The sequence below is a fragment of the Odocoileus virginianus genome, chromosome 18, assembly GCF_023699985.2.
Source record: "Odocoileus virginianus isolate 20LAN1187 ecotype Illinois chromosome 18, Ovbor_1.2, whole genome shotgun sequence".
NCBI classification, from domain to species: domain Eukaryota; kingdom Metazoa; phylum Chordata; class Mammalia; order Artiodactyla; family Cervidae; genus Odocoileus; species Odocoileus virginianus.
Genome location: NC_069691.1, coordinates 10126031 through 10144520, shown reverse-complemented (window position 1 = coordinate 10144520; position 18490 = coordinate 10126031). Strand labels below are relative to the sequence as shown.

The 18490-nt window shown below is 38.7% G+C and overlaps 1 protein-coding gene and 1 long non-coding RNA gene across 16 annotated transcripts in view; one reads left to right on the top strand and one right to left on the bottom strand.

The window, feature by feature from the left end:
- Positions 1-18490, top strand: part of PCSK5 (proprotein convertase subtilisin/kexin type 5) — a 492571-nt gene that overhangs the window by 333673 nt on the left and 140408 nt on the right. For 3 of the 5 annotated variants that reach the window (XM_070480331.1, XM_070480335.1, XM_070480333.1), the window contains exons 17-20: positions 2532-2616; positions 6766-6863; positions 7800-7929; positions 8354-8469. In XM_070480331.1, the coding sequence (XP_070336432.1) occupies positions 2532-2616; positions 6766-6863; positions 7800-7929; positions 8354-8469 (429 nt within the window). Of the gene's footprint in view, positions 1-2531; positions 2617-6765; positions 6864-7799; positions 7930-8353; positions 8470-11633; positions 14259-18490 lie in introns of those variants that run through there. The other 2 variants (XM_070480334.1, XM_070480332.1) reach the window with 2 other exon arrangements.
- The window catches only part of LOC139039485 (uncharacterized), a 126783-nt gene that overhangs the window by 23357 nt on the left and 84936 nt on the right, over positions 1-18490 (bottom strand). For 7 of the 11 annotated variants that reach the window (XR_011492766.1, XR_011492768.1, XR_011492775.1 and 4 more), the window contains one exon: positions 2054-2230. This is a non-coding gene — a long non-coding RNA (uncharacterized lncRNA). Of the gene's footprint in view, positions 1-2053; positions 2234-3033; positions 3215-6655; positions 6793-18490 lie in introns of those variants that run through there. The other 4 variants (XR_011492764.1, XR_011492763.1, XR_011492767.1 and 1 more) reach the window with 4 other exon arrangements.

Sequence of the window (18490 nt, the reverse complement as noted above, 5' to 3'; positions counted from 1 at the left end):
CATTGTTCATCGCAGCACTGTTTATAATAGCCAGGACATGGAAGCAACCCAGATGCCCATCAGCAGACGAATGGATGAGGAAGCTGTGGTACATATACACCATGGAATATTACTCAGCCATTAAAAAGAATTCATTTGAATCAGTTCTAATGAGATGGATGAAACTGGAGCCCATTATACAGAGCGAAGTAAGCCAGAAAGATAAAGACCATTACAGTATACTAACACATATATATGGACTTTAGAAAGATGGTAACGATAACCCTATATGCAAAACAGAAAAAGAGACTCAGATGTATGGAACAGACTTGTGGACTCTGGGAGAAGGCGAGGGTGGGATGTTTCAGGAGAACAGCATTGAAACATGTATATTATCTAGGGTGAAACGGATAACCAGCTCAGGTTGGGTACATGAGACAAGTGCTCGGGCCTGGTGCACTGGGAAGACCCAGAGGGATCGGGTGGAGAGGGAGGTGGGAGGGGGGACTGGGATGGGGAGTACATGTAAATCCATGGATAATTCATTTCAATGTATAACAAAAACTACTGTAATGATGTAAAGTAATTAGCCTCCAACTAATAAAAATTAAAAAAAAAAAATAAAAAAAAATAAAAACAATAAAGTTAATTAAAAGAAAAAAAAGAATGTATATAAAATGTATAATTGAATCACTGTGTACAGCAGTAATAAACACTATAAATTAACTATACTTAAAAAAAATTTTTAAGGGATCAGAAACAAGTAGTATTTCTTGAGGAAAAAAATCAAAATTCTATCAAGAAGGCTGAGCCTTGGAAAAGAAATCTAAGTGCTACATGATAGGAAAATGATAATTGACAGAATCAGTTCTTTTGCCAGAGCCTGAAAGGTAGACAATTAAAGGAGGCTATTTAAACAATTACTTCACTGATACACTGAAGCAGGGAAAGGCTACCTACTCCAGCATTCTGGCCTAGAGAATTCCATGGACTGCATAGTCCGTGGGGTCGCAAGGAGTCACAGATGACTGAGCAAGTTTCACTTCACTCACTGACACGAGCGGTCTGTGCATCTCTCTCCTCCTAGGCAACTGCCTTTTAATTTCCTCCTTTAAAAAGTCCATTTACATGTAGCACAGTGATATGTATGTGACTGGCAATAATTACTGCCAACATATCTACAGTTCCCTTGAGTAAGGTCATTAACTCCTCAAGAGCAGCTCAGAGGTAGTCATCATTGTAATACTTAGTTAACAAATGAACAGAGATTGTGAACTTGTCCACTAGAGATGCTAAGAGCAGAATGCCACTCTGGGTCCTCTGGCTTCAGGTCCTATGCCATGTCCAGCATTCTCGATGACCCTATGATCGGGAGGTCATAGACGGTGAAGAACTTTGTATTTCATGCCAAGGAGCTCAGAATTGACAAAGGAGCTAGACCTCTAGGAGGTCCTTAGAGGGATCCAGTGAAGCGGTGCTTCTCTGTGGAACCCTGAAGAACACCAACGTTTAAAGAGCAGACAGAAGCCTATGGACAAAGCCTCATTCGGTTCTATATATACCTGAAGTTAGGATCCACCGGCATCTCAGGGAAGGGATCAAAGTCTCCAGAAAAATTTCACCTGAGGTAAAAGGCCTTACTTTTACCATTTTCCACTATATTTTCCATATAACATCACCATTTTCCACCACAGGACAGTAATGTACTTGCCATCCCCCCTCAACCTCCCCCCATCCCCGCCTCAATGTTTGGTTATTAAACAAGAAAGCCAGTATTCACGGTGTATTTGTTCATTCAAATATGTTTCTGTTCTCCAGAAATGTGTTATCTGAAATATAGTAACATTTATATTGATTCCACAGCTTATATAAACTTTAAGACAAGAAAAACAATGCAAGAAATAATCAACCCTTACCTTGCGATCTTAAAAGTAGGTTACAGCTTGTATAAACTTTAAGACAAGAAAAACAATGCAAGAAATAATCAACCCTTACCTTGCGATCTTAAAAGTAGGTTACAGCTTGTATAAACTTTAAGACAAGAAAAACAATGCAAGAAATAATCAACCCTTACCTTGCGATCTTAAAAGTAGGTTCCCCTTTTCAGTGTAGTTCATCGGAATAGTCCTTAAAGCTGTGAGCATGAGGTCTACCATTCCCTTCTTCAGCTGCTAGTGTTGCCTCTCTGTACTTACTAGTGATGTGCCCCAGCTTCATTAGTGAGATTTTCACTGTTGGAAGTTAGGAAGCTCTGCTTGGGAAGGAGAATAGGAAGAAGAAAAAATCAATAAGCTATTTAAGAATTAAGTGGGCTGTAGCTTTCTTGTCTACAAACTGGTAGATATCACTAAGGTATTTCCCAATGCTATATATTCCTACCTGTATTTGATTTGCTGGGAAATGATAGCAAATGTTGAGTCTGGGGCTTTTCCTACAATCTCCTACCCAAAACCATATATACTACAGCATACATTAGCAAACATTAGAACATATGCTTTTATGAAATCCAACTAACCAACTGATTTATAACCTTGTTCCTTTTTTTTTAACAGAGAAAAGTCTTTGCCGGAAGTGCAATGAAAACTGCAAGACATGTACTGAATCTGACAACTGTACAGAATGCAGGGAGGGGTTAAGGTAAGAGTGTGAAAGATTTCACCAAGTAACATAGCCATTTTAAAAAAAGAAAAAAAGTAAATAGGTAACTCTCTTAAAAGTCACCCTTGGTTTGACTCCCATTCAAACACTTGATTGTTATTTGCATTATCTCTATCATTTTATGTGAAAAATTGGATGCTATCTTGGCTTCAGAAGGTTTATAAGCCAAATAAAATTCTTTTTAGAAAAGATGGCTCAACTACAAGTAAATAAATGGCCATTTGAGAGACTTTCTTTGGGCTTTTTGACCAGCAGTGTATCAGTCAAGGATTACTGCGTAGGTAACATCAATGAATTACATTTAATCCCCCTGATTCATTCCTTTGATGGTCGAAACTATTCCCTTATCTTTATTATTTCTCTCCATATAGCCAATCATTGTCTTATCTTAAGCACCTCAGGCTGGTTCCATTATGCTGTGGTATGCACATAGATTTAAGAGCAGGAGATGTCATCCTTGAATGGATGAGACTTGCTCATTGCTAAAGCCAGACAGTTGATAGATTTTGAGAGAATAACACCCAGCTCAAGTGACTAGGTATTCTTGATATCCTTAAAGAAGGTCGGATCATCCCATTCTGAGTGAGGGGCTGGACCCTGGCTTCATTACATAAAGTTAGAATTCTGTTCCATTCCATCCCTTTTAAGAGTTCCCTGATGGCTCAGAGGGTAAAGCATCTGCCTGCAATGCAGGAGACCTGGGTTTGATCCCTGGGCTGGGAAGATCCCCTGGAGGAGGAAATGGCAACCCACTCCAGTATTCTTGCTTGGAGAATCTCATGCTTGGAGGAGCCTGGTAGGCTACAGTCCACCGGGTCGCAAAGAGTCGGACACAACTGAGTGACTTAGTACCTCTATTTCCACTTTTGATCAAAGGCACAATAATCAGGGTCTAGGCAGTTTCTAGGCAGGCAATCTTTTACATTAATTAATAGGGGAACATAATTTTTATTTAGATTAATTGATTATTTGTGGCTTTCTTTTTTCTCCCATAAATGCATTCAGTGTCCATTTGTTTTGCACCTTTCATCTCAAGACTTCAGTTTTGTTAAATATCAGTCTAGTCAGCATCCTACTACTTTTTTGGAGAAGGACCAGACTGTTATAATTTTTAAAAAAAGGAAGATAAATGTGGGTTTAAATCTTTCTCTGCCATTTATCAGCTGTGTGATCTTGGTTAAGTCCGTTCACTCCTCTGAACTTCAGTTTTATCATCTATAAAAGGGTAATACTAACCTCAAAATTGCTGGATTATGATAAGGATTAATTGTGATAACATCTATAAAGCACTTATTCCAATATCTGACACTGAATTGGCCCATGAGAAATAGAAGATCAGGATTATTTTCTATATTTCTTAGGGAACATTCTCTAGAGTAAAAAATGTTCTCTAATAGAAATGAGAGCCATATATATTAATTTTAAATATGTGAGTAGCAGCCATTAAAAAGAATTCATTTGAATCAGTTCTAATGAGATGGATGAAACTGGAGCCCATTATACAGAGCGAAGTAAGCCAGAAAGATAAAGACCATTACAGTATACTAACACATATATATGGACTTTAGAAATATGGTTAACAATAACCCTATATGCAAAACAGAAAAAGAGACTCAGATGTATAGAACAGACTTGTGGACTCTGGGAGAAGGCGAGGGTGGGATGTTTCAAGAGAACAGCATTGAAACATGTATATTATCTAGGGTGAAACAGATAACCAGCCCAGGTTGGGTACATGAGACAAGTGCTAGGGCCTGATGCACTGGGAAGACCCAGAGGGATCGGGTGGAGAGGGAGGTGGGAGGGGGGACTGGGATGGGGAATACATGTAAATCCATGGCTAATTCATTTCAATGTATAACAAAAACTACTGTAATGATGTAAAGTAATTAGCCTCCAACTAATAAAAATAAATGGAAAAAGAAAATAAAAAAAAATAAAAAGGAAAAAAAAATAATAAATATGTGAGTAGCCACATTAAAAGGAGTAAAAAGATACAGGTGAAATTTATTTTAATGAAATCTTTAACCAGATATATCCAAAATATTATTTCAACATGTAATCAATATAAGACAATATGAAAGATAATCAGTGAGATATTCTATATTTTGTTTGTAGTGCCCAGTCTTCGAAATCTGGTGTGTATTTCACCCTTAAAGCACATCTCAATTAAGACAGTAATTTTTTGAGAAATACTTGATCTGTATATAGATTTTATAAAAATTGAGTTGAAGTAGATTTTAGACAGCCAAGTTGTTCCACACTTATTCAAAAGTTTTCTGATAACTGAATCAAGTGCCAATTTGTAAGATTTAGAGTGAAATGAATGAAAATAAAACGTTAAATTATGTGCCTTGGCCACACTAGCCACATTTCAAGTGCTCTCGAGCCCACAGGTACTAGAGCATGTGGGACGGCACACATCTAACTCAGCTGGTTCATCCCAGCATGAACCCAGTACCAGGTTCGCTTGCCTCGCCACCCCCGGAGTTTGGAAGTAGCAGAGTGCATCTCAGTTCCCAGGGGTGATCTGCCGCACGTCCCCTCCTCACATCCCCTCCTCACACACTGCAAGTGACAACCTCAGAAGTAATTTCCTTTGGTAGAAAAACAAGGCAGCTTAAAAAAAAAAACTTTGATAAGTTTATCAGTGGTCCTATTTCCTCCCACAAAAGGATTCATTTGATGCACTGTCCCCTTTTTCCAGCTCTACCAAAAGGAAAGGGGTTTTCTTTTATTGGCTTTTTAAATGACACCTCTCTGGCCAGAAGAGATCTATGAATGAAGTACACTTTCTGTCTTCTTGAGGCTCCCTTTGTTTTTCTTAGGGGCTTCTAGCGTTGACCATTTTGCCTCAAAAGACCTGTAAATTTTTAAATAGTGGCTAAGTAAACAGAAAAATATCTATGCATAAAATACTAGAAGGATATGGATTAAAATGTGAACGGGACTGTTTGAAATTCTTTTTCATCTACTTTGGTTTTGTTCTTTCCAAATTACTTTAAAGAGAAAAATAAATATATAAAAATATTTATATACATATATTAAAAAAGAAAGGGAAAACTGAATGTTAGTTTTTAGTAGTATGATCCATATACAAAGCACAATCAAGTAACATGTGAATTGCAGCAACGTAGAGAAACGTATTTTCTCTAAGAACACAGAAAGCATTTGACTCTGTTGCTTAGATACCCATTTTCTAGAACTGTCTACTGGGTGACATGGGGTTATGGTAACAGTCTCACTACTCAGTTATTCCATGAATAATGTTTGTATATTAAATGCTGTAAATTTTAGACATTTGTTTTTAAGAATCAGTCTGTAGGCTATGAAAAACCCTACAGGTGATAAAAAATTAGAAGAAAAAAATACACATTCCTCATTCGACATTCTAGCAACATATTAGGTAATGCCTAAGAGTGCTATTTAGAGAAAACATAGCACAGATAACACATAAAAATACTAAATAATAATGTAACTAAGAAAAGTTGAGATGTTTGGTGAAGCAGCAATATAAGTGAATAATTTTGCCAAATATTTCATTAGCGTTTAATAAATGAAGCAATAGAAGCAAAAGTATGTTAGGATTCTCTTGTTTTGGTCCAAGAGAAGAACTAAAATCAGAAACAGTTAAAATTTTAAAAAGGCTATTCCAGGGAGTTTGAGCTGAGGGCTGGGTGGGATAGTTGTACCCTTCTATTCAGGTATAATTCATTTTACCACGTATTCCTACGACATATACAGTTACAGAACAACATTTACCGTGGAGTAGGTCTAGAAGGTCTGGGATTGGTAGGCCTATTGTTAGGTAAGCTGATTGTTTTGGTCCATAAAATACTTTTAAAAACCTCCAGGTTGTAAAATGTTGAGTGAAGAAAAAATGTGTCAGCCAGTCTCATAATTAAGAGGAATGTCCTCCAAACTTGCAGCACATGTGTAGGCTACAGACTTATTACAGGCACAGAGAAGCATTCTAGGCATCAGGAGGAGAAAAAAGAGGGGACAGGGGCTATTTCACCTGCTTTCAAGTTCTCCCAAATCCACTGACCTCTGGGGGAAACTGTGTGTGTTCCATACGGCCCTGGGGAGTCATAACCTCTTTGCCCGACCACAGCTGTCTGTCTTCAGCCTACAGGGGTCCCGGTGCGCCGTCACCTGTGAGGATGGATGGTACTTCAACGGCCAAGACTGCCAGCCCTGCCACCGCTTCTGCGCCACCTGTACTGGTACCGCCTCCCCTCTCCTCTTATTTATCCCTCTAGCTCTGGTTTGGCTTTCGTTTGTCTGTCTTTATCCATCAGTCATGCACACCCTCTTGGTAATTTTTTTTTTAATTACACTTACTTTTCTAGCTTTACTGAGGCATAGCTGACAAAAATTATATACTTTAAGATGTACGTGTGATGTTTTGATATACATAATACAAGGTAGTTAACATATTCATCACCTCACACAGTTTGTGTCTGGTGAGAACACTTAAGATCAACTCTCTTAGTTGAGTTTTGAGTATACAATACAGTATTAACTATAGTTACCACGGCGTACGTTAGATTTCCAGAACTTTTTCATCCTGCATAACTGAAGCTGTACCCATGGATCCAGGTCTCATTTCCCCACCCCAAGTCCTTGACAGCCCCCATTCTACTTCCGCTTTCATAAGTTTGACTTCTTTTTTAGATTCCACATTTATGTGAGATCATGAGGTATTTGTCTTTTCCTATCTGGGTTCGATTTTAAATCTAACAGTAGTACTCAAACTTCTGTGTTGAAAATACATTCCAAGGAAGCCAAGGGTAGATGCAAGACGTGTGCAGGCAACCTCTTGATAATCTTAGTGTAAATGCTGGGGAAGCATGGAGCTCTTCTGACAATCATCATGCGTTCTCAAACGTCAGTCATCAGCAGCCTAACCTCACTGAAAACTTAAAATGTCCCAGCGATACCTCCTTCGCTTTCAAAAGAGGTTTGATGTTTTTTGGCAAATGGGTTCAATCTAAAACTGAAGCAGTTTTCCCCCAGAGAACATAAGGAAAAGCACAAATGTTACAGGTCTCAAAATTGCAACCTATGAATGCCATTTTCACCAATTATGCAAAAAGCAGCCTGCTGGGCAACCTTTTCTGAGGTTTTGTTTCTGTCTCCTGCATTTGTCTGCTTTTAAGGCGCGGGCGCTGACGGGTGTATTAACTGCACAGGGGGCTACTTCATGGAGGAGCGGCGGTGCGTGCAGAGCTGTAGGATCAGCTACTACTTTGACCACGCTTCAGAAAATGGACACAAATCCTGCAAAAAGTAAGTGGATCCCCCCCCCATTTAAGCCCCAGCATGTGGCGACTGGGTTCCTTATTTGACTGCCTTCATAAATAATAAGAAACGTACAATTATTAACGAAAAATAAGGTACAAACATTTACCTATGGATACCACCTCTCTACAGCTTTAAACCCAACTGATTTGTGTGTGTGTGTGCCTCAGGAGTACTTTAAAACTTCTAAAGTTGTATTTCTGTTTCAAGTGCATGCTCTCTCCTCTTTAAAACCAGTCTACCTGCTAGGTTTTCTTTAATGTTGTCAATTAAAGCAATGCATTTCAGAAAATATTTCTGTGGCATCTTCAAAGGGAGAATTAAATGTAAGATGTTAAGAGACTGACAGTAAACACACCTTTTCCTGCGCCTGACATGTGAGAGGATGATGCATTGTACATTCTCCCCATAGATGTGACGCCAGCTGTTTGACATGCAATGGTCCAGGGATCAAGAACTGTACAAGCTGTCCCAGTGGGTATCTCTTAGACTTAGGAATGTGTCAGATGGGGGCCATCTGCAAAGACGGTGAGTACAACCACTTATTTTGATCTTCTGAGAATAGTGTGATCCTTCCACGTTAAGGTCTAATATATATTTCCACTTGAAAATATTAACTATCAAGCATGTCTCAGATAGGACATGCTGATGTCTTGTTGGTGTTCCTTGAACTTATACCTTCAATGGGTTTAGTTTCCTGGTTGTCTTAACTGCAAGAAGAACTAAAGCATCCACTGACCAAGATGGCACCAGTTAATTTTTCTTAATTAGTAAACTTTGTTCTTGAAAACTTTAGCGCTTCGGGTTCAGAGCAAAATTCAGCAGAAAGTACAGAGAATTCCCATATATCCTCTGACCACACTACATACATACACATATACACACACACTGTCACTCACTATCAGTATCCCTCACCAGATTGGTATGTTTGTTACAGTTGATGAACCAACACTGACACATCACTGTCACTAAAATCTACAGTTTACATTAGGGTCCACTTTTGGTGTTCTATGAGTTTGGACAAATGTATAAAGACAAGTATCCGGCACTGTAATATCATACAGATCACCCTTCACGACCCTGAAAATCCTCTGTGCTCTGTCTGTCCCTTCCTTCTTCCCTCCCTCTGGAAACCACTGATTTTTTTTTCACTGTCATCATAGATTTGACTTTCCCAGAGTGGCTTATAGTTGGAATCATACAAAGACTAACTAGAAAAGGCTACATATTGTATTGTTTTCCAGTCTTCCGTCATATGTACTTTTTGCTAGATTTTTAAAATACCAGAGTTTTGTACCTTGCTTTCTGCTCTAAGCATTAGATAAATGCTACCCTATGTTTTTACAAAATCTTCAGAAACTTCACTTTTAATAATAGCTTAATAGTCTACCTTGTGGATATGCCACAGTTTATTGCCAGTCTCCTCTTATTTGGATTGTTTATAATTTTGATATGTAAATAACAATCAAATGGCATCTGAATCTTTTATTAAGCCGTGATAGGTAGGCATCTGTCTAATGATAAAACCACTTACAAATTGGTTCTAATGCTAATATTGGTCCATTTTTCTTTTCATTCCACCAGTAGTTCTCAACCAAAAGGCCAGGACCCCACACCTTCCCCCAAGATTCATTTAAACTGGTCTTGGGGTAAAGCACTGATAGCTTTAGAAGCTTCTCAAGTGTTTTTAATGTGCAGCCATTCACTCTGATAATTTGGCAAATGCCAAGTTCTCTCACTTTTTTGGCCTCCACCATTTCCCTACCCATAAAATGAATGAATTTAAATTATTCCAACTCCAATCTCTTGTGAGTTTTGACTCTAGATATAATTCGTGCAGAAAGGACTCTTAAATTTGTGCCTAGACTTAATGCAGATGTGCATCTCAACAATGTAGAAATAAAATATTTGAACCATCATTGTTCTAAACATCTTGGACTGTTAGGGAAATAGGAAAATAAAAAATGATGCATTTGGAACCAGTTTTCCCTGATAAAATAATTTCCCTGCGTTTAATCTTTGTGTTCCTTTGCATGGTTCCTCTTTGGAAATTTCACAAGAGGCAGAAGAGTGCTATGGTTGGGAGAATGTAGATTCAGAAGTCAGAATGCATCATTCTTATCTAGACTCCAGACCTTGGACACGTTATGAGTTTTTTTTTGGCCTCACGGCCCTCAGTTGTAAAAATAAAAAGGATAATACTGTTGCCCTCATATGGTTATCTGATAACTTCCCATTAGGAATCTCAAACAACAAAAATATCTGAGCGTGTGATGGCACCAGTAGGGAAATCATTTATGCTCTCATATCCACAGAGCGTCTAAGTGACTTTGCATCTTCATAGCTCTTCTAATGTATGATTGACCTGGCAGGGACAGGCAGACCTGCTCAGGCTCTACATTCAGACTTTTCATGGCCAGGGCTAATTCTCACCACACAACACTCAGGTAAGAAGACTGGGAGTGATGACACCCCAGATACCATGTAAGTATTACTTTCTAATTATCAGCCAGTGATCCTTACCCTCATGTTAAAAGCTGATCCCCCTCTATCTGAATATGATCAGAATTTGTGTAAGCCAGTAACTGAAAACCAAGGAAGATTTTTAAGCCATTGACCCAAAAGATGCACTATGACTTGAGAGGTTCACCCATAGTACTTGGTAACAGGCATTTCAAGGTTTATGATCTTTCAACTGCTTTCCCTAAACCATGGTAAGCACGGAATCACTTATGCCAATGGCATAAGTGGAGTGTCAGGATTGTGGGCAAAAGTGGAAAATGAAGAACCATGATTTGTGATGAGTCCATTTTCAGGTAGGTTAAAGAATGAGATCATTGATGGCTCACTCAGCTTTCCAAATCACATGGCAATTGCCATGTGCTATTAGGGATGTGTTATTATTTTCTTTCAACTTTCATATTTCAGTGATTCTAAGACACTTTTTTAGTATATTTTTAAGCTCTGGAATCAGATGCATCTTATAATTCATGGCAGCTTGCAACTGCTTTCATCCACAGGTTGATGTGATGTAGCTGTCATTGCCTGTGACTTAGTCACAGATATATCTAGTCAACTGAGACACATGATCACTCCTACTTATGTGGCATTTAATTGCACTTCCTAGTAGCTTTAAGAAGTTAAACTATTTCTCAATATTCAAAGGAAGAGTTATTACATAAGCCCAGGAAAAAACAGTATGTTATGCAAATACTTTTATAAGCATAAAACTAATATGCTAACTGACAAAAGGTTATTGTGTCACCGTTTAATAAGAATTTTTCTTGGCAGTACTTAAAAAAGTGGTGCATCTGAAACCCAGTGTCTTAGACTGAATGAAATATGGTGTAAATGAGTGTAGATGCTCTGTTCTAGGTAATTCCAGAAAGAAAAATCCTCGCTTGTATTTTTATTGATTTCTAATTTATTCTTTTTCTAATCTTTTTTCCTTTTCATAAATGGATACCAATCACATTTACCGTTGGACTGCAAAACAATGCTTCTTGAAAAACAATGCTGTTGACTGAAATCACTTTGGGTGGACCAAATTTCCTCCTGTTGACTGCTCCCGAATGATCTCTTCCAATCCCCCCAATCTGCCTCTCTGGCCAATCACAACCTTCTTCCGTGTGTGTCCATCATGCTGCTCTCGTCTTCACCTTCCCCTGTCTCTTGCTGACTTCCTGGAAAAGCAACGGAAGAGTCCTGGGCGGAAGGAGGCTTCTGTATGCTAGTGAAAAAGAACAATCTGTGCCAGCGGAAGGTTCTTCAACAACTGTGCTGCAAAACATGTACATTCCAAGGCTGAGCTGCCATCCTAGATTCCTTTGTTCCTGTAGACTTATAGATTACTCCATATTATTATTAAAAAGAAAAAAACAAGCAAAAAAAAAAAAAGCAAGCCACCTCTCTCTTTCTTGCTCTCTTTTTCTCTCTCGCTCCAATTTGTGCAGGGAGATGGTGAACTGTTCTGTCAGAACTTAAATGGAAAAAGAAATAAACCTACAACAAGCCTACCTTTTATAACTGGGTGTTTCGTGCTAAACAGCCAGAACCACAGAGACAGTATTGTATGACCAAAGCATCTGATGCCAAAATTTGACGTTAAAGTAATGATCTGATTTCCTGCCCTGTTTTTGAAGGTCCGTTTTTGTTATTGTTTTTTTTTTTTTTTTCCTTTTGCATTTACTTGCTTGCTTCCCCCTTTGAGATGCCTAAAAATCCCTTTCAAAAACATCACAAGAGCAGACATAGATCAAAATGAAACAGAAAGCTCTTGCATCCATCATTTTTCATGCTTGAGTCCACTGTTGGGGGAAATGGCAGAAAACTGGACCTAAGGGCATTAAGAACATCCCACAGAGTTGTGTTCAGTGTCATTTGTCTTGGTTTTTCACAGCTGGCCATTGATACTTTCCACACATAATTTACTTCATGCATTATGTGCTGGTTTTGGCATTATGCCCACTTGATAAGTCTGCTCCACTGGTTTCATCAGATAGACTTGCTGCTACTGGCTTTTCCATGGTAGATTCGGTTATTTTACATACAGCTGGTCAAATGGGATTGCTTTGCATAGTCAAATTGGTGATGGACAGAATGCAAAGATTCACAGAATAGCTGAGACTGATCCAGCTCACCCAAATCCAGAGTGTTCACTTGTAAACCCTGCACATGCTCTTGGTGCTATTCAGCCATTACCCCATAGCATTTTTTTAAGGTCATCAGAAATTCCATGTGTTGTAGTGGGAAGTGTTTTGGATAGGATGAAGGAAATTTCTTCCTAGAATCAAAAGTTTCTAAAAGGTCCTGTATTTTTTAAGAAATGGAATTTATTTAAATAATATTTAAGCCCGTGCCCAAGTTGGCAGGGTAACATTTTTCAATGGTGCTTATTAGAAGTGTTTCTCATCTTATCATTTTAAGAAAATAAAACTGGAAATGGAATATGGGCAGCATGATTGTACCTTCCTGGTTCTGTTCTTTCCCCACTCCTCTGTCTGTCTATAACCATGCTGATACACCTGTCCACTGAATGTCAGTGAGACCATCTGTTTTCCTAGAAATATATTCACTGGTTTTCTATGAGTCCCCAAACACATCCTGGAATCTAGCAGACTGACTTATGTGAATACTCTTTGGATCAGTGGTCAGAAATGAGGAAGCTTGATAGATCTTTTTATAATTCTTAAGTTTCTCTATTTAGGAGAGCCGAGACTAATATCAAGTTTCTTCATGTTTCATATCAAAGCTCCATTGGTGACCTCATTTGCTTTGAGAGTGACCAGCCATCTTGCAGGCTTTAGGCTTCGGACAGCCTCACTTCCAAGATGAGAGGAGGAATGATATCAATATAGGTTATCCTGGGAAATGGATGCTAACTAAGGTCCCCATCCAAGAAGCAAGCTAGTAAAAAAGCCTAACTTGAAAATTTGTATTCCAAGACATCAAAGTTAACATTTAACCCAAGGTAAATAATGAGTACAGTCTAATGACCCTTTTAATAGCACTGCAGTGATACTAAGTCATGGAATGATCCATATATAAGTAGGGGATCAACTGATTTTGTTGAGTAATTTTTTTCTCTTCATAATACTGCAGGCCCTTCTGACCTGAAGAAAGCAAGTTAGTCCTGGGTATGGCATGTAGAGTCTTATATTTAAAGTTGCAGTCTCCTAAGTGGACAAAAGTAAGTGAGAGCCTAAAGTAAGGCCAAGTAGATGGTGAAACCAGATCTGCCTGCAGAAGAATCTATTTAACTGAACCCGCCCATAATATTTGAGGCACAAAGTTACTATGAAGGGAAAAATAAAAATGATGTCTGTGTTCTTAGACAAATAACCATCAATCTGACAGTCAAAACCATTGGGGTCCACCAACATGTGTTCCATGTCTCACTGACCATGCAGGCACACATTGTGGAAATACTGGTTTAACTACTAGTGGTTACTGCCTCGTTTATCTACAGAATATTATTAACTAGAACATAATGCTTTCAAAGTTTAAGTTAATGTTATATATTATGTATAAATATATATATTCATAATGAGATATATGTAATGGATAGTACAAAGTTTGGAGACTTAACAAATACTCTAACCTAGAGCCAGAAGTCCTATTTTCTGTTTTCTTTTGTCTTTTCATTAGTGATCCATTGTTAAATCCAAATTCACTTTTACTGAAAAATACTGTACATGTGTAAAATGTTCAGTTGTTTTTTTGTAAAATATAGTAGAATGGTTGTAATTGATACTGGCCAAAATCAATGTTATTCCATATTTTATTTTTTCTATTAAATTAACCTAAGTTCCTGTTTATTTGATCTGTTCATAACCATGTGCAAACATCTCTGAAAGGGTGAGGGTCATGAGAAACTTCTGTTTCCATACAGAAGCTGAATATGGAAGAAAGGGTGGAGGTGAATGAAGCATATAAATAAGGTTGGGAAGAAAGAGTGAACAGAGGTGGGAACTGAAAAAAGGAGACTGTAACAGCAATAGAAGAAAGGAACAGTTCAGGTTCGGTCATGAAGACTGTTAAATCCCATTTTTAGTGATCAGGTTGTGAAAAAATCTACAAAAGCTTGCTGCAGTTGCTGCTGCGTTGTACAGACGCGATGTCCAGTGAAAGCCATCTGGACCTGCTCTTTCCCTGGCGTCCCCAGGGCACGGGCTGCCGCACACCTACCTGTGGGTGTATGAAAGGGCGGGGACCACGGTGCTGGGCACAAAGAGGTGGGGAGTGTGAAAGACGTTACAGAAGATGGCCTTGATCAGTTGGCTGATATCCTGGGCATCATTACCAGTGGCTGTATCCCTGGATGCCTAGAAGATGACTTTGTCTAAAACTAGTCTCTAGTACATGTCACAGGGTAGAACTGTATAGTTAGCAAATAAACAACCATGGATCATACACATTTGTGAACCCTGCTTGTGATGGTCACTAGCCCTGAAGGTTTAATGCCCTGCATTTTGCAAAAAAGAAATGAGAAATCAACAGAAGTGACACACATATTGAGCTCTGATTAGGTTTAAAGATTTGGGGATACAAAAAGGTGTAAGAAAGAGCTTCTGTTGCCATGAAGTTCCATTATGGAGATTGGGAGAAACTAATTTTATTGACCATTTACTATGTGCTGTACAATATGGGAATACAGAGTGTGTGTGTGTGTGTGTGTAGATATATTGGGTTGGCCAAAAAGTTCACTCAAGTTTCCCCTAAGATGGTACAGAAAAACCTGAAAGGGCTTTTTAGCCAACCTAATAAATATACTCCTTTAAGTCTCACAAAAATTCTAGAGCAGAAGTACATGTAGTATCTCTCTGCTTATAAACGAGAAAGCTGAGGCATATGGACTTGACGTAAATTGATTGGGATTGCACAACCAGACTCAGAATAATAAAAATAAAATTCAACAGTAAGACCAATAATCCTAAGGAGTGACTTCAAAATCTCAGATGAGTAAGTTAAGTTCAGACAGGTAGAAATCGCTTTGAAAAAAAAAAAAAGAAAAAAAAAAAAAAAAAAGAAATCGCTTTGAATTGGATTAGTCAGGGCGTTTCCTAGAGCAGTTTAGACTGGTATTGGATCTTGGAGGATGGCTGAGGCTTAACTAAGCAGATGGAACTAAAGCAGGAGGAGCATTACCAGCAAATCTGCTGCCCAAGAGTTGCTCAGGGAAGCAAGTCAATTGTTCTAATGGTTTTAACTAATTACCCCATTGCTACAAAGAACAGTAATTCAAGATGTGATGGATCAGTCAAGAAGAATCGACATTTTTACATTTTCCGTAAGATGGATAGTGTGCCCATTCTTTTTAATTTCCATACCCATGGAAGACCTTGCTATTCATTAATATCCATCTGTGGACTGATCAGCACTCTCTCACCTTTCAGCCAATATTAGCGCTCCATCATCACGCTACTCATCTCTTCTATCAGACTCCTCATTTCCACACAGCAGTCTACTCTTCATTTTGAGGAATTTGCAAACTGAGTGCTTCATACAGAAGGGAAACTAACTGTTGTAGTAACTACTAAATTAAAATTTCTCCATCAAGTGATCAACACTATAGGCACATATGAGTATGTAAGTATTTAACATCCCCCTCATGTAGAAAAAATATGACGCAGCTAAAATGTAAGTGGGCATGCATCCTTAACTGCTTTCATATGATCATTCAGCTTCACACAAGGGGCAGTGACAAGACAGCAATTTGACAATTAGAGAAAACTGGAGGCAATTTTCTAATACAAAATGGGAGGGGAACATAAAGGCCAGCTGCAGTTCGACCTCACCTGTCCCAAGCTGGGCCTGGGCTCCAAACTCAGTATATGTCGATGACAAAGTATAAACCGTTTCTCTTCCCTGGTTGATGTCCATTTCCAAAGTTATTTTTGTTAAAACCTGTAAAATCTGAAATTCTTGGCGGAATATTTTGGAGCCACTGACAAATTTAGCAAGGCATAGCCAAGATGGACTTAATTTCACTATGGCTCAATGGAGCAATTTGGCAATAGCATTGGGGCTATAAACCATAAAATCATGTATCCTCTTCATCATGAGAGGCAAAGATCTGGCCCAAAGTCAATTCTTGGGCAAGAAGGATTCAGCTGTATAGCATCACTGAGTCTCCTAGGGCAAGTCTGGGACCTGGGAACTCCAGCTGTTCCTTTCCACTTTCTTCCTATAAGAGACTTAGAAAGATGTTTAACTGTCTTATTGCTGAAGGATTTTCTTGCAAGATTTCTCTAAAGGGCCATCATTGAGTCCCTCACCACAACAATTGTTGCAACTCTTGGCTTTTTCCAGGTCAGATGTCAGGCAACAAAAGATATTTGCATCTCCACTTCTAGAAATTTCCAGAAACATTCCCTGAGGTCTGAATTTTAAGACACTTTTTAGAAAAGAATATACTATAAGAATACAGTGTTTTTAAGCTGGCAGAGTTTTACTAAAATGGCTTCATTTAATTTTGCCCCCACAAAAATCAGAGCGACCTACAGAAAATAACTTTCTGTTGCAAGATTCACAACTGTCAAGGGTATGGATTAAAATCAAGCCCAGAACATCAACTTTCTGTACAACACTGCCTCCCTTTTATGGGTGCCAAGGAGAAAACAAGTCCATGTTACATACATTGCAAGACAGGGGATAAGAGCCTTTTCCCAAGGGTGGATAGAAAGCACACTATATTCCTGGACTGGGCTTTTTCTCATTAATCCAAGTGAATTGCTTCTATAAACAAACTTTGAGTTTCTGTCTATATACCAAGCACTGAGGTCCTTCGTGCCCTCTTCAAGCTTATGGTCCAGTGGTAAACAAACCAAAATACATGGTTATAATATGAAGCTACTGAAAGTCCTTTTTAAAAGCATCAAAATATTGCTGGGAGTCGAAAAGAGCAAGCACGCTCACTTTACTAATTAAGGGTTAAATGTACCATGTCTCACATGATGAGCTTTCCAAGGGTATCCAAAAATAACATGAAACATTCAAAACAGATTTGCCTTTAAAATGTGCAAAATCAAATGATATTTTAATTAAATATCTACAAAATGCAACATATCAAACTAGTCAACTGCAGCTCAACACTTAAGGGATCACATAATTAATGTGGGACAAAGGTGAATTTTAACGTTTGATATAACGTGGTACTTGCAGAGACAGGAGAACCTAGGATCTGTTGGGTTTCTAATTTAATCCTGCAAAGGAGGGACAAATTCACTCCTCATGTAGGGGGAGGATATATTTATACATATTTCTGATGTCTCAAGATTCCCACCTGTAGATCCAAATAGCTACCTGCCATTTCCCTTCAGATGGCTAACAGGCATCTCAAAATTAACATGTCCAAAATAGACTTTAGACTTGCCAATCCCCTAAACATTATCATAGACTGTCTCCCATCTCAGCATATGGTATTAAAATACATCTAAAAATCCATCCATCCACCAGTTGCTCAAACCTAAACCTTAGGATTTCTCTTTTTGCTACCCTCAAACCCAATCCATTGGCAAGATCCCACTGACCTCCATGATATGTCTCTAAGTGACTCCTCCCCACTCCGCAGCTGTAATTCTGGATCAGAGCACCATCCTCTCTACCCTGAACTACTGCCAGAGCCTCCTAACCAGGCTCTCTGGTTCTCCCCCGATCCATGCTCCACACAGATGGCAGAGTGCTATTATAAACACAAAATCTGATTTCGCCCCTCCCTATTCACTCAGAATAAAATCTGAACTCCTTACCTGAGACCTTTCTGATATCTTCTCATGCTCCCTGTTCACCATATTCTAATCATACCAACCTTCTTTTTGTTCTCCAAACAAAACTAGTGTATTTGTGCATCCAGAACCCTGCTCTTCACATGGCTGATATCTTCTCATCCTCAGATCTTAGTTCAAAAACAGCTTTCTCAGAAGCAGTTCCTTCTACCATCACCCCACACCTGCCCACCTTTTTGGTATAGCACCACAAACATGACATTCTACAGTTCATTGACTTGTTTATTGTCAGTCTCTCCCTCAGCACCCCAGGAGCTGGGGTT